The sequence below is a fragment of the Helianthus annuus genome, chromosome 3 (assembly GCF_002127325.2).
Source record: "Helianthus annuus cultivar XRQ/B chromosome 3, HanXRQr2.0-SUNRISE, whole genome shotgun sequence".
NCBI lineage: Eukaryota > Viridiplantae > Streptophyta > Magnoliopsida > Asterales > Asteraceae > Helianthus > Helianthus annuus.
In genome coordinates this window covers 11,224,136-11,243,140 of record NC_035435.2, presented here as the reverse complement: position 1 = coordinate 11,243,140, position 19,005 = coordinate 11,224,136, and the positions used below count along the sequence as shown (strand labels likewise).

The 19,005-nt window shown below is 41.9% G+C and overlaps 1 protein-coding gene across 1 annotated transcript; it reads left to right on the top strand.

Moving 5' to 3' along the window:
• Nucleotides 1-506: 506 nt before the first annotated feature.
• On the top strand, nt 507-14,116 carry LOC110931208 (labd-13Z-ene-9,15,16-triol synthase, chloroplastic). The gene is made up of 5 exons (XM_022174613.1): nt 507-1,457; nt 1,548-2,154; nt 2,719-2,726; nt 3,256-3,426; nt 13,727-14,116. The coding sequence occupies exons 1-5, from the start codon at nt 507-509 to the stop codon at nt 14,114-14,116; spliced, it is 2,127 nt and encodes a 708-aa protein (XP_022030305.1).
• The last annotated feature ends 4,889 nt before the right edge of the window (nt 14,117-19,005 follow it).

The window sequence follows — 19,005 nt, the reverse complement described above, 5'->3', positions numbered from 1 at the left end:
ACATGTTATTAAAACAACTCATGATTTATTATTATTATTTTTAATTAAGTTTACGATGTTGACTACTTTTGTTATTCTATAAATTCAATATAAGATGTGTTACAAAATTCTGTGAATTATTCACAAAGATGGTTTTAAATATATCTATAAGAAATAAAGATGATAATATATAAAATTAATTTTAATTAATTCATCCATAGAAAAATGATATGAAAGTAATATGGCAACCTAATTTGATTCTCGTTTTGGAATGTTATGATCATCTTGGATTTTGTAGTTGTTGTAAACTTCCATGTCGTCATGTATATGCATTTGGGTGTGCGCACAATGGTTCAAATCAACTAAGTTCTCAAGTTTGCCAACCATTAAACGATAAATATAAAAGAAAATAGGAGCCAATATAATTAAATATTTACACAAATACGTAGCGTTTCTCCATAGTTTTGCATTATAAATAGAGCTCTCGACTTGCACGATTGATGTACTCACATTTTTCATCTCACAAAATGACACAAAACAGCCATGCATCATGGTGGTGGCAATGGGAAGTAATGGGCAGCAACAAAGATGAACTTACTATGTTGGCACTACCGGTGATCACAATCACAGTAGTGCTTTTGGGTGTTTTATGGAACAAGTTGACACTATCGACCTCCTCACGATCGCCACCGTTACCACCGGGTCCTCGTTCATTACCTGTTGTCGGGTACCTTCCATTTCTTGGCCGTGATCTTCACATCAAGCTCACCAACATGGCTCACACCTACGGACCCATCTACAAGTTATATTTGGGAAGCAAGCTTCACGTGGTTATAAACACCCCGGAGCTAGCAAAGGTTGTGGTTCATGACCAAGATGAGACTTTTGCTAACCGAGATATAACAGTTGCGGCCTCAGTTATATCCTACGGAGGCCAAGATGTGGCGTTTTCAGAGAACAATGCAAACTGGCGTAAACTTCGTAAGATCTTTGTCCATGAGATCTTAAGTAACAAGAATCTTAAAGCATGTAGTTCTTTCCGAACGGATGAGGTTAGAAAAACAGTCAACAATGTTTTTAGTAAGATTGGGACCAACGTTAACATTAGTGACATTGCTTTCTTGACTGAAGCCAATGTCGTAAGAAGAATGGTTTGGGATGACACATCGTATAAAGGCGAAAAGGGTGCCCATCTTGGAGCTGAGTTACAAATGGTGGTGTCCAATATCATCAAAATGTTTGGACATCCAAATTTGTCGGATTTCTTCCCTACTCTTGCTCGATTTGATCTACACGGTGTTAAGAAGGACATGAAGAAGCAACTTGCGAAGTTGGAACGAATTTTCGCAAGCATCATCGAAGATCGAATCAAATCTAACTCCAATATGTCACATGATGGAGTTGGAGAAGAAGAAAAGAAAGACTTTTTACAGATCATATTAGATCTTAAGGACCAACAAGATCTTAACATCACCCAAGTAAAATCACTTCTCTTGGTAAGATTTAAGATGAAGTATGTTTAAAGGTGTATATTTGCCTTTGTTTCTATGTTTTAAATAAATCCATAGTTTAGTTCGGTTGCTAGGACAATGGTGGTTAACCTTAATTTGTTGTATCAGGACTTTATGATTGCAGGAACTGAAGCGCCGACTACACTCATAGAATGGGCGATGACAAATATCATGCGAAATCATAAAGTAATGAAAAGGGTTCAAGAAGAATTGGCAGATATTGTTGGACTAAACAATATGGTCGAAGAATCACATCTCCCAAAACTACAATACTTAGAGGCAACGATTAAGGAAACATTTCGGTTGCATCCTCTAGGTCCTATCCTACTCCCATGGGTGCCAAGCAAGGACTCTATGGTAGGTGGATATACAATTCCAAAGGGTTGTGTCATCTTTTTGAATGTTCTATCAATCCATCGGAATCCTAAATACTGGGACAAACCCATGGAGTTTAATCCTGATAGGTTCTTGGCGAATGAAGGCACAAACGAATGGGATTATCATGGAAACAATTTGAAGTTCTTCCCATTTGGATCAGGAAGAAGAATGTGTCCAGGTGTTCCATTGGCCGAGAAAATGCAAATGTTTATATTGGCTTCTCTCTTGCACTCATTTGACTGGAGTTTGCCAAATGGTGAGGAGCATGACATTACTGAAAGTTTTGGTATTTCCTTAAAGAAAAGAAAACCACTCATTGCTATCCCATATCAAGATTGTCTAATGCAAACCAATATATGTAATATTTTAAGACATGCGCATATGGTTAACATTCTCTTAGGAAACATTGGAGACTGTGTGTTTCAATTCTAGTAGTTTCTATGTGTGGTTTACATTGTATAATTATATAGTATTGTGTTTTTAAGAATAATTATTGAAACTACTTATGTTTTTTAGTTTCACATTACTAGGTTACTTTTGTCGTTTATGTGCAATATGAAAAGTGAATTCGGGACCCCGGGTTCACAATGGTGTTACATCTTAGTTAATAGCTGGTTATAAATGTAACTTGGGTCTAACGCCATGTTCTTGACACTAATATTAAAGTGTAATTGGGTCTCCAACCCTTGATTACCAATGAAACCATAATATATGTGCTGTGGTGTAAAAGCTTGTGACTGATAAATTATGGAAAATCTAGGATTGGGGAGCCAGATCAAGCTCAAGGACAGGGAAATTATACTTCTTCTTTGTTTCTCTTTTTCTTTGTTGCTACATTATAATTTTATAGCATTTACGGTTCTATATCATCTAATTATCTATCATACCTAATAAAAAACATACTTAGGGGACACATGGCACTCATCTAGGGCCTCCATTTTGGTTTTTCCTGCCTAAATCACAATCCTCTTTGGTGTTCAGGTTTGAAGGACCCGTTTTGTAAAATGGGTCAAAAAAATGGTGGAACTATATTATAACCCGATAGAACACACAATCATTCGCGTCCTAGGGTTTCTGTTTCTTCCATCACACACCTCCTTCTTATCCATTCCTAAATCTCATCCCTAAATGATAATCAATATTAAGGTATGTTTAAGTTTTCTATGGATTAATCATGTTTATACTTGATTCTTTATTCTTGATTACATCTCTTTTTTTGCATTCATTCGATCTTATCATATCGTATCAATACAATATCTATCTGATTGTTATGATTGTTATTATAGTTAAGATTCACACTTTAATGTTTTTATTGTTTCATTAGATCAGTATGTTATATTGTTGTACTTGTCTGGATATTTCTAACTCTTTGTTTCAACACTTGCAGGCTGAGTTGAATGCGCGTGTTGAGAGCAGGGATATGGATTTGGCCGCGAAGGACGTGGAGATTGTGGAGCTGAAGCGTCGATTGTTTGAGGCTCATGAGAAGAGCGAATCGTTGGAAATAGATCTGGAGGCCGAAAGGGTGAAGGCTGAGACCGCCGAAGAAGCGAAGAATGTGACAACTCGAAATTTAGAACCTTTCGTTGTGTCTCGATGTAACATGCTTGAACATTATGTGATTAGTTGACATGTTTGGTGCAATGATATATGTGAACATTTTATGTGAATTACATGTTATATTATGTGTATGCGAGTATGTATATGAACCGAAACAACAAGGACCCGACTCGAGACCATGTGGTCTCTAGTGAACAGTAATCGGTTGGGCCACTTGGGCCGTAAACCCCCTTTAACCGATTCCTAAGCCCTTTAGGGTGCATTGTGAAACAAGTATATATATTATGCTTGTAACCATCCTTGCCATTTTCTTGGGCAACCAACACACCCACACTCTCACTCCTTCCCTCTCACTAAAACCCTTAAGACACAAACACTTCATCATTCTCGGATCTTTGGACGTTTGGAGCGGCTCACACTCAATCGGTTAGAAGCCACACACACCCCTCACCAACCGGTTAGTATTTATGGCGTTTAGATTGATGTTTGTTGTTGTTAGATGATAAAAGGGATGATAGGATGTTTATTGTGTTTGAATGTTAGTGTTTGCACAATGTTCTTAATGTATATGATGTTCTAATATGTATAATGTTGATAATCGATTAATATGTCTTGATTTCGGATATATATATTGTATGATGGGTTATGGCATCTTGTGTCTAAATGTGATTCAAACCACTTATGATGATGAACATGAAACCGGGTTGCACTTGTTATGTAATCGGATTTGTATAAAAACCGAGTTTGTGTGTTGTGCTAAGTGTTTTGATGCTTGTTCATAATTTGGTAGAATGAGGGTTGTTTATGCTTTGAATAAATGAAGAACTTAATGTTTGTGTTATGAATATATGATGAACATGACTTGAATATATGAAGAACTTGTTGAATATGATATGAATGTGGTTTGAATGTTTGAAATCTGAATTGTTTGATCCGTTTTTGGTAATGGTTAGACAACAAAACATGTTTTAGTGGATAGTACCATATAATGTTGCATGACATTTGAATTCTATTGGATAGTACTACTGTGCAGAATCAGCAACTGTTGGGGAGTCGAGAACCCCTGGTTGCGACTCGAAACCTCAGGTTACGACATCGGTTGCGAGTCAAGAACGCCTGGTTGCGACTCGCAACCACAGCATGATGAACCGAGACCACAGGTTGCGAGTCCTGTTGCGACTTGAGATCATAACATGACCAGCCGAGACCGTGGTTGCGACATAGGTTGCGACTCGCAACCACCAATGACCAGCATAGACGGCACAACTCGAAACCATGATTGCGAGTCCGGTTGCGACTCGAAACCACACTTAGCGGGCTTGCCTGGTTATGGGCCTACGTTATTGGACCGGGCTTATGGACTTCTGTGTTAACTGTTTAATGCGTGTTTTGGACTTAAGTGATTGGGCTGAACATATGGGCTATACTTATACGTGCTACTGTTAACTGATTATGTTGTGCACTGTGGTTGAAACTACTATGATAGAACTGTATGCTAGGATCGTTACTTGTACGTGCACTGCTTGGTTTGAATCTGATTATAAATGGTATCTATGTTAGGACGTAATTGACCACTTGCGACTTGATTGACCCTTCTGTGTTACTACCGAGCAAACCAAGGTGAGTTCACACCCTCTACAAAGCATGGGATTCCCTGGGTTGGGAACGGGGTTAAGGAACGTGGATTCCTCGTCCTCCTTGGGTAGGACGGCAGTGGTTCAGGAATGTGATTCCTCGTCCGGACGGACGGATAACTCGTACTAGACTAAAACTCTATCACGAAGTCCCTCCTTTTTGTATCGACTTAATCGCCGGGCCAATGGCGAGCGGGTCATTAGTTAAATAGCGCTATTTAGGTCTGACAAACCTCACACCGTGCCGCAGAGGACGGGCGTGAACTAATGGATCTGGGGCACGTCAATGATGATAGACATTGATGGTTTTCAGGGCACATAAACATGACTACAGTCAGCAGTCGATATGGTAACGAGTCTAGTGTACGCATGGGGTAGCCCCCACGGCCGAAATGCCTGATAACTAACATGGGGTAGCCCCCACGGCTGGAATGCCAGAGTAACTGGGAATGAACAAGTCACGTTTTTAAACTATGGGGTAATTCCCCACGGCAGGATGCCAGTTAAAGGAAACTGTTTTCGAAATAACTAAAACGAACACCCAACTGTGAACTCACTCAACTAGTTGTTGACTCGTTACTACATGCTTTGCAGGACCATAGGTACTCAGTTGGAGCTTGCATGGAGGAGAGTCGTTGTGGGACACGGATTGCTGCGTGCCATGTTCTATTTGAAAACATTTGAACTTATGTTATAACTTTAAACTTATGCTTCCGCTTGCAACTTAAACTTTGTTTGTTTGAAACACCAATCGTATTGGTTAAACTTTTATAACTGTTTATATGCTTGTTCAGTATGATTGGTGGCTGGATCCTGGTCAGTCACGCCTCCAAGCGGTAGTACTCCGCGGGTGGATTTTGGGGGTGTGACAGATTGGTATCAGAGCCATTGGTTATAGTGAACTTGGTTTTAATAAAGGAGAAACGTTTTTGTTAAAACCAGACTATAACCGGTTTAGTGCTCAACGGTCCACAACGACACTTCACTCCACATGCAAGGCTCGACATTCTAGGTGATATGGTATGTGTATATTGCCTACTTGTTAGTTACATAGTACATTGCCCATGGTATGCTTGATTAGTGTAACTACTATTGCTAGAACACGTGCATGTTTACTCTATCCAGCTATCGTACTTCCGCGAACCTCTCTCACTCGTATTACTCTTATTATGAAGAATCATGTCTGGACGCGTTAACATGACACAAGCCCAGTTAACGGCTTTGATCAACGAACGAGTTGCCGCAGCGCTTGCAGCTGCAAACGCAGGAGGTATATCCTGCAGTCCGAATTTGTTCTAGGATCATTTGGATCCTACTCTCGTGAACCAACCTTTGTGTTAAACTCTGTCTTTCTTTCCACCCACCTTAGGTTATCATGCTCAGGCACCGGTGTGCACATTTAAGACCTTTATGGACTGTCGACCCACTACTTTTAGCGGAACTGAAGGAGCAGTAGGTCTCCTACACTGGTTTGAGAAACTAGAATCTGTGTTCGAAATGTGTGAATGCCCTGAAGCGCGCAGGGTAAAGTATGCTACTGGTACTCTCGAGGGTTTGGCCCTCACGTGGTGGAATGCTCAAGTGCAAATGCTGGGGTTGGTTGCTGCCAACACCACCCCATGGGAAACTTTCAAGGAAATGGTTAAGGAGGAATACTGCAGTCGCGATGACATCCATAAGCTGGAAGATGAGTTCTACAACCTCAAGATGACGGGGTCAGAGATTGAGGCGTATACTAAGAGATCGCATGAGCTTGCCTTGTTGTGTCCTACTATGGTGGACCCTTCGTATAAGCGAATTGAACTTTATCTCAAGGGCTTGGTGCCAGAGATCCAAAGCCATGTGACTTCAGGAAACTTGACTACTATCCAGCAGGTTGTTCAGTTGGCTCACCGTCTCACTGACCAAGCGGTGGAGCAGAACAAGTTACCAAAGCGCATAGGTGCTGCAACTACCTCTGGTACTTCTAGTGAGAATAAACGGAAATGGGATGGAACTTCAAGCAAGGGTTCAACTTCTGTGCAATCTCAGTCTCAGCAGAGAAAGACTGACGACTACAAGAGCCCCAGTCAGCAATCGTCTGGTGGGCAAAGTCATGGTGGGTACAAGGGGAATCACCCCAAATGCAATCGCTGCAACCTACACCACAGTGGGCCATGCACCAGGGGCAACTGTCATCGGTGCAACAAGCCTGGTCATGTTGCAAAGGATTGCAGGAGCGCATATCCCGCCAATCAGAATCGTCAGCAACCTCAGCAGAATCAGCGACAACAACAGGGTAACAACAAAGGATGCTTTCAGTGTGGAGCTGAAGGCCACTTCAAGAAAGATTGTCCCCAACTGAATAAGAACAACAACAACAACAATCAGGGGAATGGTAACAATGGGAACAACAACAACAACAATGGTGCCAGGGGGCGAGTGTTCGTGATTGGCCAAGGTGAAGCAAGGAATGATCCCAACGTGGTGACGGGTAAGTTCCTTCTCGACGACTTTTATGTTACAGTCTTATTTGATTCGGGTGCCGATACTAGCTATGTGTCACTAGAAGTTAGTAAGATGCTTAAACGTATTCCAACACCCCTGAGCGACAAGCACACTGTAGAGCTAGCTAATGGTAAGAGTTTGGAGGCCTCGCACGTAGTCAAAGGTTGCCAACTTATTCTCGCTAACCAGACCTTCTCTATTGACCTTATTCCTATCGTCTTGGGTAGTTTCGACGTTGTCATTGGGATGGATTGGTTATCCCAACACCGAGCAGAGATTCTTTGCAACGAGAAGATCGTTCGTATTCCTGGTTTAGGTAGTGAACCTCTCATGATTCGTGGCGACAAGAAAAGTGCTGTTGAGAACATCATCTCTCTCCTTAAGGCCCAGAAGTGCTTACGAAAGGGCCACACTGCGATTTTGGCTCTAGTTACTGATACCACAGAGAAAGAAAAGAAGCTAGAAGATTTTCCAGTTGTACGTGACTATCCTGAGGTATTCCCTGAGGAATTACCTGGTCTTCCGCCCCATCGCCAAGTCGAGTTTCAGATTGAACTAGCTCCAGGAGCTGCGCCTATAGCTCGCGCACCTTATCGTTTGGCTCCATCAGAGTTGGAAGAACTCTCCACGCAACTACAAGAACTCTTGGATAAGGGTTTCATTCGTCCTAGCTCATCGCCTTGGGGAGCTCCAGTACTATTTGTGAAGAAGAAGGACGGTACCTTCAGAATGTGTATCGACTATCGTGAACTCAACAAGGTGACTGTGAAGAACCGTTATCCTCTACCGCGCATTGACGACTTGTTCGACCAGTTGCAGGGGTCGAGCTACTATTCGAAGATCGATCTGAGATCGGGATATCACCAGCTGAGAGTTCGAGAAGAGGATGTCTCTAAGACAGCCTTTAGAACTCGATATGGGCACTATGAGTTTTTGGTCATGCCGTTTGGGCTGACAAACGCACCCGCAGTTTTCATGGACTTGATGAATCGAGTGTGCAAGCCCTACCTGGACAAGTTCGTTATAGTCTTCATCGACGACATCCTGATCTATTCTAAGAGTAAAGTGGAGCAAGAATAGCATCTACGGCTTATTTTGGAACTCCTTCGAACAGAACAACTTTACGCAAAGTTCTCTAAATGCGACTTCTGGCTTCGTGAAGTCCATTTCCTAGGGCATGTGGTAAACAAGGATGGGATTCACGTTGATCCATCCAAAGTGGACTCTATAAAGAACTGGCCTGTACCTCGTACACCAAAGGAAATTCGCCAATTCTTGGGATTGGCAGGTTACTACAGGAGATTCATTAAGGATTTTTCTAAGATCGCGCAGCCTCTCACCTTACTAACGCAGAAAGGCGTTGTCTATCATTGGGGAAATGCGCAAGAGTTAGCTTTTCAGCATCTAAAGGATAGACTTTGTAGTGCACCTATCCTTTCACTGCCAGAGGGCACAGAAGATTTTGTGGTTTACTGTGATGCATCAATTCAAGGTCTTGGTTGTGTATTGATGCAACGAGATAAAGTCATAGCCTACGCCTCACGACAACTCAAAGTTCACGAGAAGAACTACACTACGCATGATTTAGAGCTGGGAGCTGTTGTTTTCGCACTTAAGTTATGGCGGCATTACCTATACGGAACCAAGTGCGCCATCTACACCGACCACAGGAGCCTAGAACACATATTCAAGCAGAAGGAACTGAATATGCGGCAACGACGATGGGTCGAGCTGCTAAATGACTATGAGTGCTCCATCAGGTATCACCCGGGCAAGACCGATGTTGTGGCTGACGCCCTCAGTCGAAAGGACACTGCGCCTAAGCGCGTAAGAGCTTTACAACTCACGATCCATTCTAGTCTACCTTCGCAAATACGAGCTGCTCAGATAGAAGCACTGAAACCAGAAAACGTAAGGGCCGAAGCCCTACGCGGGTCAAGGCAACGCTTAGAACAGAAGGAAGACGGTGCTTACTACGTAACAGGACGCATTTGGGTCCCACTCTATGGCGACTTACGAGAACTTGTAATGGATGAAGCACACAAATCTCGCTACTCGGTACACCCTGGTTCGGATAAGATGTACCACGATATTAAAACTACGTATTGGTGGCCTAGCATGAAGGCCCACATAGCAACCTACGTCAGCAAGTGTTTGACTTGTGCGCGAGTCAAGACGGAATATCAGAAACCCTCAGGCCTACTCCAACAACCAGAGATACCACAATGGAAATGGGAGCAAATTTCCATGGATTTCGTTACTGGCCTACCTAGATCACAACGCGGAAACGATACTATTTGGGTGATTGTGGATCGACTCACGAAATCCGCACACTTTTTGGCAATTAAGGAGACGGATAAATTCTCCACTTTAGCGGAAATATACCTCAAGGAAGTTGTTTCGAGGCACGGGGTGCCCACCTCTATCATCTCTGATCGAGATGCACGTTTTACTTCGGAACTGTGGCAGGCAATGCACAAGTCTTTTGGCTCACGTCTAGATATGAGCACAGCGTATCACCCACAGACGGACGGGCAGTCCGAGCGCACTATTCAAACCATAGAAGACATGCTACGTGCATGTGTAATCGACTTTGGCAACAGCTGGGAAAGGCATCTGCCACTCGTGGAATTCTCGTATAATAACAGCTACCACACTAGCATTAAAGCTGCTCCGTTTGAGGCATTGTACGGACGTAAATGCCGGTCACCTCTCTGTTGGGCAGAGGTGGGGGATAGTCAAATCACTGGTCCAGAACATGTGGTAGACACTACTGAGCGGATTGCTCAAATACGACAGCGCATGGCGGCCGCTCGAGACCGTCAGAAGGCCTACGCCGATAAGGGCAGGAAACCACTTGAGCTCCAGGTTGGGGAGCGGGTATTACTCAAAGTTTCACCCTGGAAGGGTGTGGTTCGTTTTGGTAAACGAGGCAAACTCAAACCACGATACGTTGGACCTTTCGAAATCATTGAGAAAATAGGCAAGGTGGCCTACAGACTGAACTTACCAGCAGAACTCGGTGCAGTTCACAACGTTTTCCATGTGTCGAATCTGAAGAAGTGTCTGTCAGATGAGACCCACGTAGTTCCTCTGAAGGAACTCACGATCGACGAACAGTTGAAATTCGTCGAGGAACCAGTCGAAATCACGGACCGGGATGTTAAGGTCCTCAAGAGCACTAGAATACCTCTCGTTCGAGTTCGTTGGAACTCACGTCGCGGCCCAGAGTTCACCTGGAAGCGCGAAGATCGGATGAAACAAAAGTATCCCCAACTGTTTGCAAACGGTGCGACCACTACTGAGGCTGAAGCTACGGAATTTCGGGACGAAATTCCAGATCAACGGGGGGTGGATGTGACACCCCAGGATAACCGGGAAAACCATACAACTTGACTAGCTTCCTCAGTGAGTGCCATCAAATTTCGGGACGAAATTTCTTTCAACTTGGGGATGATGTGACAACTCGAAATTTAGAACCTTTCGTTGTGTCTCGATGTAACATGCTTGAACATTATGTGATTAGTTGACATGTTTGGTGCAATGATATATGTGAACATTTTATGTGAATTACATGTTATATTATGTGTATGCGAGTATGTATATGAACCGAAACAACAAGGACCCGACTCGAGACCATGTGGTCTCGAGTGAACAGTAATCGGTTGGGCCACTTGGGCCGTAAACCCCCTTTAACCGATTCCTAAGCCCTTTAGGGTGCATTGTGAAACAAGTATATATATTATGCTTGTAACCATCCTTGCCATTTTCTTGGGCAACCAACACACCCACACTCTCACTCCTTCCCTCTCACTAAAACCCTTAAGACACAAACACTTCATCATTCTCGGATCTTTGGACGTTTGGAGCGGCTCACACTCAATCGGTTAGAAGCCACACACACCCCTCACCAACCGGTTAGTATTTATGGCGTTTAGATTGATGTTTGTTGTTGTTAGATGATAAAAGGGATGATAGGATGTTTATTGTGTTTGAATGTTAGTGTTTGCACAATGTTCTTAATGTATATGATGTTCTAATATGTATAATGTTGATAATCGATTAATATGTCTTGATTTCGGATATATATATTGTATGATGGGTTATGGCATCTTGTGTCTAAATGTGATTCAAACCACTTATGATGATGAACATGAAACCGGGTTGCACTTGTTATGTAATCGGATTTGTATAAAAACCGAGTTTGTGTGTTGTGCTAAGTGTTTTGATGCTTGTTCATAATTTGGTAGAATAAGGGTTGTTTATGCTTTGAATAAATGAAGAACTTAATGTTTGTGTTATGAATATATGATGAACATGACTTGAATATATGAAGAACTTGTTGAATATGATATGAATGTGGTTTGAATGTTTGAAATCTGAATTGTTTGATCCGTTTTTGGTAATGGTTAGACAACAAAACATGTTTTAGTGGATAGTACCATATAATGTTGCATGACATTTGAATTCTATTGGATAGTACTACTGTGCAGAATCAGCAACTGTTGGGGAGTCGAGAACCCCTGGTTGCGACTCGAAACCTCAGGTTACGACATCGGTTGCGAGTCAAGAACGCCTGGTTGCGACTCGCAACCACAGCATGATGAACCGAGACCACAGGTTGCGAGTCCTGTTGCGACTCGAGATCATAACATGACCAGCCGAGACCGTGGTTGCGACATAGGTTGCGACTCGCAACCACCAATGACCAGCATAGACGGCACAACTCGAAACCATGATTGCGAGTCCGGTTGCGACTCGAAACCACACTTAGCGGGCTTGCCTGGTTATGGGCCTACGTTATTGGACCGGGCTTATGGACTTCTGTGTTAACTGTTTAATGCGTGTTTTGGACTTAAGTGATTGGGCTGAACATATGGGCTATACCTATACGTGCTACTGTTAACTGATTATGTTGTGCACTGTGGTTGAAACTACTATGATAGAACTGTATGCTAGGATCGTTACTTGTACGTGCACTGCTTGGTTTGAATCTGATTATAAATGGTATCTATGTTAGGACGTAATTGACCACTTGCGACTTGATTGACCCTTCTGTGTTACTACCGAGCAAACCAAGGTGAGTTCACACCCTCTACAAAGCATGGGATTCCCTGGGTTGGGAACGGGGTTAAGGAACGTGGATTCCTCGTCCTCCTTGGGTAGGACGGCAGTGGTTCAGGAATGTGATTCCTCGTCCGGACGGACGGATAACTCGTACTAGACTAAAACTCTATCACGAAGTCCCTCCTTTTTGTATCGACTTAATCGCCGGGCCAATGGCGAGCGGGTCATTAGTTAGATAACGCTATTTAGGTCTGACAAACCTCACACCGTGCCGCAGAGGACGGGCGTGAACTAATGGATCTGGGGCACGTCAATGATGATAGACATTGATGGTTTTCAGGGCACATAAACATGACTACAGTCAGCAGTCGATATGGTAACGAGTCTAGTGTACGCATGGGGTAGCCCCCACGGCCGAAATGCCTGATAACTAACATGGGGTAGCCCCCACGGCTGGAATGCCAGAGTAACTGGGAATGAACAAGTCACGTTTTTAAACTATGGGGTAATTCCCCACGGCAGGATGCCAGTTAAAGGAAACTGTTTTCGAAATAACTAAAACGAACACCCAACTGTGAACTCACTCAACTAGTTGTTGACTCGTTACTACATGCTTTGCAGGACCATAGGTACTCAGTTGGAGCTTGCATGGAGGAGAGTCGTTGTGGGACACGGATTGCTGCGTGCCATGTTCTATTTGAAAACATTTGAACTTATGTTATAACTTTAAACTTATGCTTCCGCTTGCAACTTAAACTTTGTTTGTTTGAAACACCAATCGTATTGGTTAAACTTTTATAACTGTTTATATGCTTGTTCAGTATGATTGGTGGCTGGATCCTGGTCAGTCACGCCTCCAAGCGGTAGTACTCCGCGGGTGGATTTTGGGGGTGTGACAAAGAAGAAAGCCGAAGAGGCGCGCGATATCAGCACTTCTGCCCTGAATGTGGCTCAGAATAATTACGCTGAGACCCAAACAATTGTTGACACGCTCGTTTCAGAGTCCGAGTAGATGCACAGTATTGGAGTAGCTACGGTGAGTTTCTCCTCTTTTGCCTTAGGTTTTGTTTATTGTTATTTTGTTTTCGTGATTTCCCTCTTTTTGTATAGATTGCCAACTCCATACTGAATGGTACTGAGTTGGATGAGGCTGTTGCCGCACTGATAGATGCCTCGCGTGCCGTTGGGCATCGTGGTGGCTACCTGGAGTGTGCTCAGCATGTGGAAGAAGCGTTTGGCCAACAGTTTGATACTCATCACTGCTCGGTGACTGATCAGGCTGACTCCATGCTTTCTCAAGCCGAAGAGGTTTACAACCATCTTTCATTACCTATTATGGAGTTGGTTACTGATGCGTTGAAGCATGATGACTGGAGTGCGCGACTGAAGTCCATCCTCGATCCTCCAAAGACTGTGGAGTTAACAGATAAAGAGGAGGCAGCTGGCGGTGATGGTGACGGTGGTAATGAAGCTGGCGGTGATGGTGGTGGTAATGAATAGACAGTACTTATAGGCGTTTGCCTTGTAACGGTTTTCCTTTTTATCCTATGTAAACGTTGCGTGGTTGCGCTTTAATGGAATCCCAGATTACTTTTTATTGTCAGGTTACAATTATTGAATTGTTGTTAGAAACTTTGGTTAAATTAGCTCGAATAAATGTAAGTATGGCTCGTGTATGAGTGTTATTGCCCGGTCTCACGCTATGTTCGCAGAGGACCTTGGAGGCTTAACTCAAGAGCTCGTAATTTACTGAAGTGTTTTCGTGCTAATCAAAAGTTTAACATGCATTTGTAACGTAGAAGACATAGGATGATAATCATAAAACACAACTAACATTTGTATTAAGTAGCTGGAAACAGGCGCAAGGCCATCATACATAATCGAAAAAGAAAAGAAAGGGTGCATGGCCAACATAGATAATTAAAAGGCGCGTGGCCAACATAGATAAGTAAAAAGGCGTGTGGCTAACATAACTAATTGAAAAGGCGCGTGGCCAGGGGTAATCACCTGTAACACTTGCGCACTTGTTGCGCGTTCCATGTGCGCGGGATGATATGGCCATCTAAAGTGCGCAGTTTGTAAGCCTCTTTTCCTAGCACTTCATGAACCAAGTATGGGCCTTCCCATTTTGGTGCTAGTTTTCCAGGGCGCTCGGCATTAGAGGCTTCGTTGTCCCTGGACACATATTCTCCTAGGGTATACGTACAGATGCGCACCCTTGCATTGTAGTATCGTTCTAGCTGGGTCTTGTACTTGGCCTCTTTGATTCGTACGATTTCGTGCCTCTTTTCGAGTAGGTCCAAGTCTAAACGGCACTCCGCCTCGTTATCAATCTTGTTGACTACTGATAAGCGCGGCGAGGGGAGGCCTATTTCTGCTGGGATAACCGCCTCCGAGCCGTATACCAGGCTAAAAGGGGTTTCTCCATTGCTTGTTTTTGGCATGGTTCGATGAGCCCACAAAATGCTAGGGAGCTCATCTACCCATCCTCTTCTTTTGGTGCCCAGGCGGGCCTTTATCCCTTCAAGAATGCTTTTGTTGACACTTTCTACTTGGTCGTTGCCTTGAGGGTGCGCAACGGAAGAGAAAGTGTGCTCAATGTTTAGCTCCTTCATCCATTTCTGAAGATCTTTGGATGCAAAATTGGTGCCATTATCAGTCACGATCTTGAGTGGGAGGCCAAATCTGCAAATGATGTGCTCCCATATGAATTTCCGCACCATCATTGCGGAGGTTGAAGCAAGGGCCTTTGCCTCCACCCACTTGGTGAAGTAATCAACAGCAACAATTATAAACTTCACTGTGCCGGGAGCTTCAGGGAATGGTCCTACCATGTCAATCCCCCACTGTTGGAAGGGCCAAGCTATTGATACAGGAATCAGATCATGTTTTGGACGCAGGGTTTTCGGCGCATGCCTCTGACAGGAATCACATTTGCACAACTCCTTCAAAGCGTCGACGTGCATCCCTGGCCAGTAGTAGCCTGCGTTCATTATCTTCGCCACGACTATACGTGGTCCCGCGTAAATACCGCAGATGCCTTCATATATTTCCCTGATCAAATAACTTGCGTCTTGGGGATCTACGCATCGTAGTAGTTGTAACACCACGTAAAAACATGTCCAATTATGTATAGACACGTGTCCTAAACTCTAAATATACGAAAGATTGAGTTTGAAGGACTAAAGTTGACAAATGGTGAAGTTATGTATGTAAGGGACTAAAAGTGTCAACATGCCAAAACCTGAGCCTCTGAATGACAATACACGGATAATATATTCTTAATCAAGTGATTGATGGAATATAACGAGCCGTTTATAAATATAATCGGGAGATTATAAAGGTACAGGGATTAAACATGTCAACATGTTAATTCTACCTCTGAGTGACCTTTTAATATTCCTAAAGCTTTGCAAAATATAAGAATGCACCCTCATACATATCTGATGATGAATCCATAAAAATATGGCTGATTTGGGATAATACATTCAATTTTCATGAGATAAGTTCTCACATGCCAAAGCCGACAATACTTCATTATGGCCATTTCTAAATAAGCCAAGGAAGACATAAATGCATGGCATCATATTCTAGCAAAGCAGACCTGATTATGTGGACTATTCCTACTGAAATTATCTGAAAATTTGGGTTAAAGAAATGCATGGTCAAGTGTATGAAAGTCCTAAAATTTTTGTCCTCTGATCATCGGTTACGAACCGTATGGCCCTAGGCTTACGGTCCGCAAGGAGGTAACTGGGCGATGCAATTCAGGTTCGGTTACGGACCGCATTCATTCAGATTTACGGTCCGTAAGAGTTGAATACGGACCGCAAGGGTTTCAGCTTACGGTCCGTAAGCTTGTCGCTGGGCAGAATTTCTGGACAGATGTATGTTTCAGCTGTGTAACCGCCTTATTCTCATTCTATTCGAAACAAGGGACTATTAGACGGTTTTTATAAACTACTAGGACACCTGGGGTGATCCTAAGAGGTCCCATGACAGCTGCTAATGATCCAAGAGATTGGGATGTACTATATAAGGAGCATTAGTGTTGAGTTCTCAAAACTCACATTTGCAACATCACTCAAAAACCAACTTCTGGAGTTTGCATCAGTAGGAGAAGATTACCAAGTATAGAAAAGACAGCTTGGACCTTTAGTAAGCCTCTAATTACTTGCTTAGTCATTTTAATTAGCTTAATTACCTAAAAGTCAAACTTGTCGTAAATTAGATTTGACTTTCGTATTAATCACATATGGACAAGCCACTGATCAAATTGAAAGTGGTTATGGAACCATATTAAGATAGGTGATTAACCCCTAAAAGGGCACCTCCTAATTATCTCGTTTGACTAGTCAATTGTCGGGTCAAAGTAGTTTGACTTGACAAAAAGTCAAACTGGACAGATTGTTTGAAAATGATTAAAACTAATAAAACAGAAGTTCTAAATTATATTTTAACATTCTAATGACTTGGTAATTAATACTAGAACATGTTTTATCAGTCCTAACCCGACAATTAATAGTCTAAGGTCAGTTTATAACCGAAAGTCACAAAAGCTTGACTTTTGCTTTGACTTTCAGTTCTGACACCCGTTTAAGCTTGATTCTCCCATGTAAGCTTCCATTAAGACCACATTACTTAGTAGTATAACCCTCTGGAGTTATATTGCATGGTGCCTAGTGGTTTGAATTATATGCACTTGATCGTAATTATGCTTAAAAATGCCATAAACGCCCTTTTGACATACAACTGAGATTTTTAGCAATGTGAATGGACAAACACCTTTGCTACTGATATTTAGACTTGTCCCGAAAATTTGGCATTAGTTTGACGTCTAGATTAGGAGTTATGTTCAATAGCGTAATTTGAAAGCTTTTTATCAATTTAATGGCGTAAATAGCATAAAGCCTATCTAAACCCAACTTTTGATACCAAACTTTTTACCTACTGATGTAAAATAATATTTTCGGATTTTTTGAAGATTTTTATTTATTTTTAGGCTGAGCATAACATAGGGTTATAGCTTGATTTCGGTAAATGTCGGTTTTACCCTTTTCATGCATAAAATGAGTTTTACATACATTTTAATGCCAAACCTTTTGCTACTGATTCTATATGATAAATAAAGTATTTTGAACTTTATAAACTGATCAAAAACTCAGATTTCCTATTTTAACCCGAATATCCCTTAAAACCGACTTTTAAGCGTTTTTAGCACTTAGTATGGGTCAAAACTATTTTTGGCATATAAAACTTATTACCTACTGATGTTTTAAGTTAATTCATATAATTAAGCAGTAAGCCAAAGTTTTTAAATTCAGAAGTCTATTTTGACCTATAAAGCTTATGTGAAATTACCAGAATGCCCCTACGGTGCATAGTTTGGTTATATAAGATAAATTTCACATATATAAAATACCCTACTGTTATAACTTATAAAAATACTTATTTTTATTAATTAGATCAGACCTGAAACTCAGTTTAACATTTAAACTCTTTTATGAGAATTAAAATTACCAAAATGCCCTTATGGGACTTAATATGGTTTAAATTACTTTTTGGGCATATATATTAACATCTTACTGATGTGTTAACATATTTTGAGCATGATAATGATTATGACTTGTATATAATTTATTTGGTTACCTGTTACGCGTTTTATGCGTTCGGATCGGTTTACGTGACTAGTTTACGTGAAATTGCCGAAACGCGCTTAACCTTATCATTAAATTCTCATTTTCCAGAATGTGTTTAGTTTACCCATATTAAACAAGTATCCAAGCTTGTCGGGTCTAAACCACATTCTATTCCGGTCTCCGCTTAATCTAGCTTTTAGAACCGCAAGGTTTCCTTCTAGCTAGCCGGTCTAAGTCCTTGACTGAATTAAAGACCCATTAGCATCCTAATAGGTTAATAAACCTTCTATACAGATTAAATAGCTTCTGGTAGAAGGTGCCTTCAAAAAGCTTTAGGATTATACTGCTAGCATCAGGTAAATACTTTTAACTTATTTTCCCTTATACGGGCTTGGGATATGGTATTATAATAATACCACTTGGTCGGGTATGAAATCATTTAATCGGATTGTGATTAATAAATTGCATAACCCGTTTTAATCTGTTTTGTTTGATAACATGAACATTGGGGGTTAATCTGACCGTGTCCTGGATTTCCTCGGCTCATTTCATTTGAAAATGGCCATAACCTATGCATGGGGTGTAGGCATACACCCGACAGATGCAAATGCTAAAATATAAACCCACATGTTGGGGATAACTCCTTTGTGGGTTCTATAAGTGGTGAGTCGGTTAATCACGACCGGCTTCCAACCGGCCCCAATTGTATGACAAACATATAAATTGGTATACAAGATTATCTTTAAATAA

Coding starts and splice junctions, on each gene's coding strand:
- LOC110931208 (XM_022174613.1), top strand. CDS start 507: ATGACACAAAACAGCCATGCATCATGGTGGTGGCAATGGGAAGTAATG. Junction 1,458..1,547: donor AAGATCTTAACATCACCCAA/GTAAAATCACTT, acceptor ATAAATCCATAG/TTTAGTTCGGTTGCTAGGAC. Junction 3,427..13,726: donor CCGCCGAAGAAGCGAAGAAT/GTGACAACTCGA, acceptor CTTTTTGTATAG/ATTGCCAACTCCATACTGAA.